Source organism: Atractosteus spatula, chromosome 3, assembly GCF_055471065.1.
Source record: "Atractosteus spatula isolate fAtrSpa1 chromosome 3, fAtrSpa1.hap1, whole genome shotgun sequence".
NCBI lineage: Eukaryota > Metazoa > Chordata > Actinopteri > Semionotiformes > Lepisosteidae > Atractosteus > Atractosteus spatula.
Window position 1 is genome coordinate 58465554 of NC_142708.1, and position 12094 is coordinate 58477647.

Sequence of the window (12094 nt, forward strand, 5' to 3'; positions counted from 1 at the left end):
GTAATGCCCTTGCTTGCACTGGGAAGACAATAAGCATCGTACTAAGTGACAGGAAGAGAGTGGAAAGTGCTTTGCACTCGGGCAAAAGATGATTGCTGTCAGAACCTGCAGGATTTTACTTTCTGCTGTTTTAAAACCATCGCCAAAACACAGAGGTACAAAATTTAGGTGATCTTTGTTGTATAGAGTACATTCCAATATTTGGTATTAAATCCATAACGTCTTGTGTTTTTAAAAGTACGACAGGGGACATATTATTGTGTTCTGACCTAGGGGTCAGTGTAATGCATTCAAACCATATTACACGTGTAATATGTGCAGTGCATTAAAGATAAGGACATTAAATTAAAAAAAAGAATGTAACTGTAAAGACTGCAAGTAGTTCAAGATATCACCTACCTACTTATTGTAGGTTTGAGATGTTTGCCTCTGCTTGTTAGTTTTTTTAGGTGATGATTTTAGTGTATATATTCCAAGTGTAGATTGCGATAAAGTAGTATTTATTACTGTGCGTTTAATTAAATAATTTCGATTAAGTTTTGTAACTGCTTATTAAAATGTATGTTTTTCATTTATACGTTAGAGTACTTAATATGTTTGCACAGTATTAGGTCCAGAAAATGATAAGCTTAATTCTAGGTTTGCTATTTACCTCCATAGGGCAGTCGCTAAGAAAACTATGCAGTACACAACATGACACGCAGCCAAGCAATAGCGATATGGTAAGTGAATTAATAAAAGTAAGATAAATTCCACATATGCTACAATGGTTATCTGTGTCCCGCTTGTTTATTATAATCATTTGGTTCTGAAATGACACCTTCTGGATATAAGCAAAAGGAATTTTTTTCACATTAGAAATCTTTAATGAGTGCATAGTTTCTTGTTACAAATGTAACATTTTTGCTTTCTTATCCAATTCACAAGAATCTTGCAAATGTGCTTTAAATGTTGCTAGATACAGCTTATCTCTTGGAAATCCATGCTCCTGCAGGTTTTATACCTTCAAAATATCAGTGAAAATAGTCATAAAATATTAAATGAAGGTATTTGGCATGCACAGTACATCCCTTGAAATGTGTGTGCTTCAGCATATTTATTTTTGTTTTTTACATATTACTGGTGACTGCTTATAAGAGATGTGACTCTTTTTATACCCACAGCCTATAAAGATGGAAAATCCATACAAAGAGCCTCCAAAAAAATGCATACTCTGTGGCATTGCAGTAGACTACAAAAATGTACAGGTTGGTTAAGAAGTATTCGCATTCTTGTTCCTCATAACTTTACATAAATAATTTCATATTGATTTTATATCTAAATATATATTTATATTTCATATATATTTTGTTTCTGTAAAGACAGTAATCTTTATGGTAGTATGTACAGTAGGACTGAAATACTCTCTAGGGGAATAATGTATAATTACGGTAAGGTGGCTTACAATTCAGGATAGAAGAAAAACAAGTGTGTTTTTGTTAATCCTTTCCTTTGGAAAAAGGGTAAATTAAAATAAAGCTATCATGATAATTGCAATATTTGTTAATGATTAGCAGCACAAATGACTTTTCTTCCACTTATGTTCATTTTTTGTTGTTCTGACAGCTTCTGTCACAGTTTGTATCGCCCCACACAGGCCGTATTTATGGCAGGCACATAACTGGTAAGATTTTAATAATTATTATTCCTTACACATAAACTGAAAATAGTTTAATAATTCCTTACACTTATTAGAGCTTTTCTAGACACGCCACTCAAAGTGCAATGTGCACCACCTACCTGGATGATGTGATGGCAGCCAAAATGTGCCAGTACACTCACCACACATCAGCTATCAGTGGGAAGGAGAACAGAGTGATGAAGCCAATTCATAGATGGGGATTATTAGGAGGCCAAGATAGATGAAGGTCAAGAGAGGAAATGTGGCCAGTACACCAGGGTTAACACCCCTATGCTTTTCGGTTAATGCAGTGGGATTTTTAATTACCTGGAGAGCCTCAGCTTTGTCTCATCGGATGGACTGAACCTTTTTTACAGTGTAGTGTCACTGTCACGATACTGGGGAATTAGGACATACACAGTTACTGATCACTGATCTGCCAGGTTGAGCACTCCCAGCTGAACCCACTAACACATCTTCCAGGAGGTCTCCCATCCAGGTACTGTTCAGACTCACACAGGCTTGACTTCAGTGGGTTGCCAGTTGTGACTTGCAGGGTGATACATCTGCTTAATTTGTAGAGAGGTATTAAGTTCTTAAATTTAAATAATGTTCAATTGTATTTTCAAACAAAATATTAACTTCTGATTTTGAGTTATAATTATAAACTGATCATTTTGTTTCCTCACAACTCTGGGATCCTGGTTTCAATTCCTGTGAGGCTTCTGTGTTTAGTTTGCATACTGAGTGCTCCAATTTATTTCACTTTCCAAAGATTAAAATGTTCCTGAATGCCTCTATGTCCATATGTGCCTTGCCATTGATAGAAATTTCAATTAAACTACTCAACTTAGGATCAAGTGTAGAATGTATGGCTTCTGGGAATAACAGAGCTCATTTTGAAACTCTTAATTAACCTATACTGCCTATGAACTACATATATAAATATATAGTAATCAGAATATTCAAAATAAAAATTCAGAATTGCAGAGTATCAGATTAGTATGTTTTTCAGGAGTAATATGGGTTCTGTAATAATCTGTAATGTTTTTTGCTGTTTCTAAGACACTCTTGTTGCTCCATTTAGGCCTATGTGGGAAGAAACAAAGGGAAATTTCCAAAGCCATAAAGCAAGCTCATCACATGGGTACGTTCTCATGTTTGTTAATAATTTCCTTTTTGCCTGGTACTGTGACAATAGTCTGGTTGAGCAAAAATCTATTTTTTTTCTACTACTAGGAAACCACTGCTTCTGGTTCCTATTGATTATTTCTCCCACTAAAGCTAACTGTATAAAATCACTGGGCTGTTGAAGAGGGTATGATTCGTTCAGCTCAAATTTCATTGGGTATAGCAAGAAGGAAGCATGGATTTCTATGGTTTTTAACTAACATATGGGTCCCTTTTTAAATGATGTTATTATTAAATATTATTTTTAGTTAGTAAAGGAAAATTGAGACTTCAGTGTTAAGAAAGTTCAATTTGAAAATATTAATAGGGGAATAACCCAATTCATGTGATTAATCTAGAATAATCTCTTCCAATAGTATTTTATCATGATCATGATATTTATGAAACTGTAAGACCAGGAGTCCTTTGTCCTGAGATTTAAATCTCAGGGAAATGGGTAAAGGGTACACTTAGCAATAAAAGAATTTCTTTTGGTGTCATGAACTGACAAACCTCATATAAAACAAGATTTCTGTTTTAGAGCTTCTACATAGTAATGCATCTATTTTCAATACCATTAACCCCAGAGGTCTTAATTTGCCAATAGGGTGAGGAAGTATCAGACTGGTTTACTCCTTAAAATCACATCAAGAGAAAGTGCCGTGTCCTGTCTTTTATATGGTATACCAGAAAAGGCTATTCGGGAAAATAGTACTCTTTCATATTGTTCTTTTTGTGAAATTAAAATATATTAATAGAAGAGTGTAAAGGTGACGGAGTACCTATGTTTTAAAGGCTTACCTGTGATGATCTGTTCTTGATGTTTGGTTAACACATTTCAACTTAATATTCTGTGTTCTAGGTTTTATGCCTGTGACACTGAAGGATCCTGCCTTTCTTAAAGATCCCAACATTTGCGACATTAAGCACCTGGACTAGTTGTTCTTTCAAGCCTGGTGTTTCTATTTTGTATATGTATTCAGATACCTGCTATAATGAAACAGTACCTTTCACATTAGTGCAAGTGTCTAAAATGGATTTTTGTGTCTAAAATGTGAACCTACTCATGATGCAAAACGATATTACGATTATGATGTATCTATAGAGCATCTTTCATATTTGTTGGAATCAAGGCACTTGGAAGTAATATATATCCTTTTGCATTCACTTATGGAACTTACCACCTTCCAACAGTGATGGTTCAGTCACTGAGCTGCACCTGTTAAATCTCATTTAGCTAATGGCTCAGTTTCCCTGTCAATAAAGTAAACTTGCTTTGTACCTTATGGCTGCATTTGTGTTTTCTGGTACCCATCTATAAAAAGATCTATATTAATCTATTTCTGTGCAGAGGCATGGTCAAAACCAACTAATCAGAAGTTGCAATGAACTTCAACATACAGGTTTAGTTTTTAAACACAATCTGCCACACTGAACTTTGTATTTTTATATATTCACCTGTTAATTATGGTTACATACCCACCATATATGGAATTGCCTAATTTTCACATCTGAATAGGTGGCTGTGAACCCTGCAACTGTACAAGTGGAAAAGCAGGAAGTGTAGGCAGACTTCTCCAAGCCACATACAGTACCTTTGAGCCACTTGCATTACCGGCAAATCACAGCGCCACCTGGTGACGTGGAGGGGCACGGTTCATTGTTTTTAATAACCCATCGCCAAAATTGCTGAAATTTTAAAAAGCTTCTTCTTTTAATATCAAATAACAACGCAATTACTCAAAGTTAAAATAATGCCTATCACCCTTTCCAGGTGAGATTTCTCTTTTGGGTCTCATAAAAGTGGTCTCTCACTACAATTATGAAGCTTGCCAGCAGGGAATCTTTAGAAGGTTGGGGAGCGGGAGAATTCAGTATCTCCATTCTGAGAATCCAGCCCATCGTCTTCTGTATCTGGTTCGCTGAGTGTCAGTACGGCATAACGATGTCTCTCCTGACAGCTGCCTTTCATAGAGCGGGTTACCCTGGAGAGCTCTGTAAAAGGGCGTTTCCTGGGAGGTGGGGTCTGACCTGGGGAACTGGCTCTGACTTTCTTACTCTGTCCTTTCGTTTTTGCTGCGGCGTCTCCATCTCCCAGGAGAACCGGGAGCTTTGCGGAAATATCCGTTTCGTGGTCCGTGCGACAGCAGTAAGCAAGTATGGGGATGCCCTTGAGTGTGAGGGCTGGTGTCCATTTCATTTCGGAGTCTGGGAACGAAGCCTTCAAAGCCCGGCAAAGGTACACATTCTCCTCCCGAGGACTCCTGACAGAGAGATCCTGCTCTGAAACGCAATGAAAAGAGCACAACAGAAGTGAGAAAAAGAAGACAGTATAAAAGCTTAAGCAATGATATTTCATTGAGATATACTTAATCTGAGCACAAAACTATTTTTTTCCTCATGTACGGAAGAGTCCATTATGGGAAAAAAGGTGGTGGTCTAGAAGCAATGCAGAAGCAGAAAGTACGCCTGCTTCTCATAACTCTTCTTTTACTAACACACCATTACGGTTTTAAAATAAAACTGCATATTTTCCTAGTAAGCTTCTAACTCCATATGCAGTTTATTTATATTAGCATTATATATAATTTTCCATAGTCAGTTTCAGATTTTTCATTACATACTGATGGTGTTGTACCAATAAAATGCAAGAAAGGACCTTTAGAAAACTGAAATACAGTATACTCCTGGACCTGTCTGAGAGAACCATGGTGAATTATGAGATTTGCCACTAATGCTGTACTCATACTTAATTTGCATCTTTAGGTTTGAAAAGTTGCCCGATATATTGCATACATGCAATACCAATCTCTGCACCGTCCTTGCTGTTAACTCAAGTTTTCATGTTCTATAATTCAAAATAAATTCAGGAGGAAAATTGCCACCTTCCCTGTTTCTCACCTTCAGATTTGGATTGTACCCTTCTCCTCTCAGCTACAGCCTTTCTGAGCTGGGCGACCTCCGTCAGAAGCTTCTCCATCGCGCGCTCACTCTCTTCCACTCTCGCACAAGCTTGCTGGACGGTGCACAGAAAAAAGGACAAACCATTGTACAAGCAGTCTGTCACAGTTGCTGCGGCTTTCAATTTAGGAACCTGCACTGCTGCCTAACTGAGTGTTCCGAGCTAATTAAAAAATTAATTACCAAATCACACTGTTTTTCAACAGCTGACCAACAGTCCTCGACAAATTCTGCTAATTACTCGTTTAGCAACTGAAATAAATCAAAAGTCTTTAGAATAAAGCACTACTCTTGAACATAAAATATAACTAAATCATTTTAAAGGAAAACTCAAAATCTTCATTTATTTATCTTTTTTTACAAGATGATAAACTTTCAGACGTGTCAGAAAGGCATTTTGAAGTCTGTGTTTATGCATCACAAATGAGATTTCATGAACTATCGTGTTATTTGTCTCAAAAATATTTGTATCATTCAAAGAACAAACATCTGCTGCTTCCCTGGCACCACAATCTCATATTGACTTCAGCAGCAAAACCAGTCCCCTGAAAAATAATTGAATGGTAAAAATATCAGACATAAAAAAGGGTGTGCTTCAGTGTCACTAGCTGGGGAATCTAAGTGTAGAAAAGGTGGGACAGTACTGAAACCACAGACAGCACACAAGAAATCACTGATCTACCAGGTATGTCAATCTCTAAAAACACAGCTCTAGGCCTGACCTTCAGCTCTTCTTGAAGCGAAGAATTCATTTCATTCACGTCATTGACCTCCTTCAGCGAGCCGTCTGAAGCAAAGAACCTCGACCTGTGCCCAAAGAACAAACCTCAGCTCTGACCAAGTCAATCAACAGCATACCTTAGGCAAGAGAAGTTGTCAGACTATAGACAATTTGATTTCATGGAAAGAAAGAAAAACCTAATGTTTCAATAGTAAATATTCAGTTACAAATGCGTTAAGGACAACAGTTAGTGCAACAGTACTTCTAATACTTCTAGTACTTAAATTTTAGTACACATGCTGACCCAAAAGCTTTGAAAATACTGCAAGATATTGCAATGTTTGTGTGCACATAAGGATTTAGATATACTGTACACATTTATATTAAATAATTCACATAATCAACACCTGCACAGATACAGTATTTGAGCACTGTGTAGTGACCATCCATAGATAGAGCTGGGTGACAACTCAGCCCCATACAGTTTTAACCTTGTTTTACTCTCTTTCCCCCCAAACACACCATGCTCCCCTCTCCCCTGCAACATTTTACCTGTGTTTATTTATTGCTCTTTTATAACCGGCAGAAGAACAGGACACAGAGGTCCTGCAGTAGTCTTGCTGGAGTAGCATTCCAAGGTTGGTCACCAGCACTGGGATTTTGTGGAACTGACTGTTAATAATAAAAAAGAAAAACGGTTTGAAAATGATTCCATTTTATTTCTCATACAGTACATACCTGAAGCATGACCACGCACAAATGTATTCTTTATCTCATCTACCTGAATTTCAAGTTTCGAAATTGTCTATGAGCCATCTCTTTTACATAACAAAGATCTAAATAAATTGATTTCAAACCCCTGTAAATCTCAGAAGATCATTATTTTTCATTATGCTTACAGAAATAACGTAAGATGTTTTCTTTCCATTAGTGTCAAGAAACACACATTAGCCCACAAAGCCCCTTACAAACAAAATGAACAAATGATGGGGTTTATAAAGGGAAAAAATCTGAAGTTAATTATATAAATAATAAGATAACGGGCATCCATTTGGCACCCTAGTTTTCTGAGATAAGAATGAGCAGATCGATGAGGGATAAATAGATAATATTCTAACAATGCAGATACTGTTCACTACACTTTTGAATGGGTTAAAGGCACCAGGCAGCACTAAGCGTCTCACCTGCCATGGGCCTTGAATATGGAATATTCCAGACGGTATGTGGAGCCCCTTGATGACATTTCACTAGTGGTCAACAGTAAGAAGACCAGCTCGTAGTTGGAGAACGCTCTCTGCAAATTGCGATGGATGATTTGGTCTCGGAAGGTCATTCTGTGATCTGTGTTTCTCCTCTGCCGGTACCAGCCGACCACATTGTCCTTAAAAACCAAAAGGTAGTCAAGATTTACTCCATACATCACCATCCTGGACAGTGCTCTCAGTGTGCCTTGAAAGTATTTCCACATCATCAATCACTATGTATCACTGTGTATTGTATGTAAGTATGTATGCATGCAAACTGGACCAATACCAAAGAATGTATTGAATGTTTGTTAGTTTTTTTTTAGTTTTATTAAGAGTTCTGGATAAAAAAAATGATAACACTACAACATCAGCTGGAATACTTTAATCATGCCTGTAATGCAACAGCAATAACAGTGCAGTGGCACTGCATGGAGTTAAAATCTTTTGTCATGTTTAAAACTCTTCTAGGAGTAATCAGAGAACCTGACAAAACCTGGCAAAAATCAGTTCATGAGAAGACACGTGATCCGTGGCAGCAGGCTGAGCAAGCTATAAGCTTATACTTTAAGTGTGGAAATTATTCAGACACCTTGTCTTCCCAAGTTATATAATACTGAACAATGAATAATTACTGTCCCAAGACATGCCATCTTGAAAAAAAGACAATTGTTTTACCTTTTTGTGTCTGGATAGTATTTTCTTTATCTCCTCCTCTTTTAACTCTCCAAGATAACCATAGAAGCTGAAAGAGAAAGGCTGTAATAGTGAGCTGTTGGGGAGGGGGAGACTACAAGTTTAAGTCAGCGTATACTGTAGATGTATCACTTGCAAAGCTGGAAACAGGATTTTCAGCATAATCTATGAATCTCTGTTGTGCTGTTTAGCATTAAAGAAGAGTGTGTAAAAGGGAGGCTTGAGAAGGAAGGGATTCCCTAGGAAAGAAATGACAAGTTCTCTTTTCTATTCATGAGCACATTGGGGTGGGAATGCTTGCTCAGTTTTGGACACAGAGATATAGGTTTATCTTCCCATCCCTTCATGCTGTTCTGTGTCTGACACTTCCACACCTAGAGTTTCAAAGGCATGTTTTATTCCGAAAGTAAATGCTTGTATCACTTAAGGCCAATATCTTGCAAATAGAGGTATCACACTGGCAGTGCTTCACAGCAGTAACTCTTTAACAGTACTACCTGAGGAAGCAGACAAGATGTCACATGCAGTAGTTAACTCTCATTCTTCTGACTTTGCAACATGGAATTAGCATCTACTTGGTTCTTTGCAATCTGCTTTCAGCCAGATGAAGTTGTGTCATTTAGGTTTCATTCTATTTCTTCATTTTGTTTTATCAATAGACTAAAAAAAATGTTTGTTTTTTTTCAGATTTGGAAACAGATGATTAAGACCACACATTAATCATCTTTAATTATTAAATGAAAGATGTTTCTGGTCCTGTGTGTGGTGCCCAGATGTGTGGATGTCGAAGTTCGGCTTTCACTTGACAGCTCAGAAAATGCGCTCATAAAAACACAGCTCTGTGAACTACTGCTAATAGAAGAAATAAAGGCTTCCATTTGGACTGCAAGATAACATTATATTTTTTTCATTCTAGGATGTAGTTCAATCTCCACATACGCAGGGTCCTAGTTAGCTCAACCAGAAAAGGGGGACTCTCTTGGAGAGCAGGTTAAACCCCTTGGCCCACAGGGCTGGCAGTAGTCAGCTCTTGTGGTTCCGGCTCTGTTCGTGACAGGAACTCCTGCGAATTCCCAAGCACCTGCGCTAACATTAGAGAGGGACTCCACCCCTCCAATTGGAGAAAATGGTCTTGGCAGGCACCATGAAGTGAGTCATTCTCAGCGAGTAGGCACAGGAGCCAAATCTGGCAGTGAACCTTCCAAACTGAGTGAGTATGTGATGAAAATTAACTGGTGGTTTCAAATGTTTAAAAAAAAAATCCCAAACTTGATGGTCTGCAGTTTCTCTCCCATTTAGACCTCAAATCAGGACAAGATATTACGAAGTCAAATCCAGTAAGTGAACTCACCTATTTAGCTTGTAACAGGTCACATGTTTTGCAATGTCTGCAAAACAAGAGCGTCGCGTCATTATTACCGTTTTGCCATGGAAACCTGTTTTCTAGGTTAGTCAGTAAAACAATCTGACATAAGAATAAAGGAATAAAAATCACCTGCTTGCAAGGTAAATTGTGCTGTGTGACAAAATGTGCTGCCCATGTAGCACTAAAACAACATTGTCTTCACATTTGTAGCAACTGACAGAATGGAGGAGCTGGACATTGCATTATTATTACTGTGTTTATATAAATATATAAATATAAATGTATATGGTAAGCTACTGTGTAGCTACTGAGGCTGTAAAGTTACTCTCCACAGAATTTCTCAATGGCCTTGTACTTGAAGGGATCTGAACGAGTTTTAATTGGACCAATTACTCTTTCTTCCACAGCCTTCAGTAGCTGACAATTGAAAGAGGCATAGAAAACCAGCTGAATTTTGGACCCCAAGGAGTAAGAACACCTGGTCAAGAGTTTCTGTGCATTCCAGGTTGAGAGGTACTTACAGTACTATCATTTAAAGCTTATATTGCATGAATAATTACATGAATAATTTAAATAACTGAATTATTCTTTATTGCCACACAACAACAGTTGGTGGGATTTGCTTTCAGCACAGCAAGAGAACAATCATTAAGCAGACATACAACATGTACAATAGTAAAAACTGAATAAATATTTAAATGAAAAGACATGAGGCAAATCACAATCACATGCATACGTAAAACTTAACCTTACATTTAGCAAACAAAATCTGAAAAAAAGATGCTCACAGGGAGCTTAATAGCTAAATGGGGAGAATTGAAAGAACGGAGTTCTCTAAAACAGCCACCTTGATTTGTCTGCTGAATTGCATTTTACTGCTTTGGCATGATTTTAAGCTGTCACAGTTTGAATTGGCCTAAATGTCACCACAATACGAACCGATGGTGTGCTCAAACTGAACATGTTCCATCTGGGAATCTGTGATGTCGTTCTTTTCCTCAGCCTTGATTTCCCCAAGAATGAATCCCTCCTAAAATGAAAAGGACGTCATGCTCTTTTAGTGTGTTACTGCTGGTAGCTGCAATAAAACAAAGTTATAAAGTGAATCACAACATAAGCCGGAAAGGAAAACAGTGAAAACGAGAACACTCCAGCTGAGTTAATTTTGCCTTATATCGTACTGAAGAAAAAAATCTGTCCTAAGACTCCTAGTTATTGCTTTTGCTTCCATGTTAATTTCTTTCGTTTTGAAAGGTAATTTCATACCTTAAAAGTAAATGATAAAAACAAACAAATCGTATTAAAAATGTCAATATAAAATAGTGTTATCAACAATAGCAGAGAACAGCGATGCTGGACAGCGCTGAAGTTTTTGACAGCTCCAGTTTTGGTCAACATCGGTGTATCTACTTTGTATCTATGCTCGCCTAATCCAGTGTACTAATTTATCTTAACTTTTAATTGATATGAAACGGCAGTCTTTTCTTAGTTTCCTTGTCTACTTTCTCTCTTGCTTTTAAAATTACATCCTGAGTCACAGTCCATGGCTCCTTTACAAACAAACGTATATTAGTTCCCCTGAACTAAGACGATTGTTTCTTTCACATTTACTCACCACGTCGGAGTCGTTGTTGAAGTGATGGAAAATTAAAGATCCCAGCACATATCCTGAAACACAGACTCTCGTGTTCTCCGCCATGCTTCCTGTAGTATCTGACTCCGCCTTCCTGTTTAAATGGCGCTTTAGGCTCCAAAACAAAGACCGACCCATTGGCGCCACCTGCTGGATCTCACTAAAAGTCCGATTTTTTTTTTGCAGCTACACTGGAGGTGCCGGTGGAGACATACGGGTGCGCGTCGTATTGTTTCAATGAAAAATGAAAATGAATTCGACAGAAAAAACAAACAAACATAATTAACAACTGCGAATTATACTATTTAGCCTAAACTAAATAAAAATTAGTTCTTTGGAAGTTGCTTTCATGTAACGCAAAAACAAGAAAATAGATCGAAAAATTTGCAACAAAACAAGTCAGTTGCTTAACTGATCACAATTATACATTGTTTCGAGTCTTTACAAATCGATAATATAATGTTACCTATGAAACCAGCTGGAGGGTCTCCAGGACCACGGTGAATTATTTTTTGTGTGAAATTATCAAAATGATTAATACATTAAACTTACGGATATAGACTTTTTTGTATAATGAGATCATATTTCACTAATCTTTATCAAACCAAACCATTAAAATTGTCAATAGCAAATTGTTCCCGAA

At 37.3% G+C, this 12094-nt stretch overlaps 2 protein-coding genes across 2 annotated transcripts; one reads left to right on the forward strand and one right to left on the reverse strand.

Annotated features, from left to right (window-relative positions):
• Positions 1-22: 22 nt before the first annotated feature.
• On the forward strand, positions 23-4113 carry mrps18c (mitochondrial ribosomal protein S18C). Its single transcript, XM_088910285.1, has 6 exons — positions 23-155; positions 661-722; positions 1164-1247; positions 1606-1663; positions 2748-2807; positions 3693-4113. Exons 1-6 carry the CDS (start codon positions 89-91, stop codon positions 3767-3769), a joined length of 408 nt encoding a protein of 135 aa, XP_088766411.1. The 5' UTR covers positions 23-88; the 3' UTR covers positions 3770-4113.
• A 407-nt stretch (positions 4114-4520) lies between these two features.
• On the reverse strand, positions 4521-11520 carry abraxas1 (abraxas 1, BRCA1 A complex subunit). Its single transcript, XM_088910284.1, has 9 exons — positions 11434-11520; positions 10758-10848; positions 9804-9840; positions 8435-8501; positions 7697-7893; positions 7065-7184; positions 6514-6598; positions 5732-5846; positions 4521-5113 (listed from the first exon to the last, which is right to left on the reverse strand). The coding sequence occupies exons 1-9, from the start codon at positions 11515-11517 to the stop codon at positions 4677-4679; spliced, it is 1233 nt and encodes a 410-aa protein (XP_088766410.1). The 5' UTR covers positions 11518-11520; the 3' UTR covers positions 4521-4676.
• Positions 11521-12094: the final 574 nt, after the last annotated feature.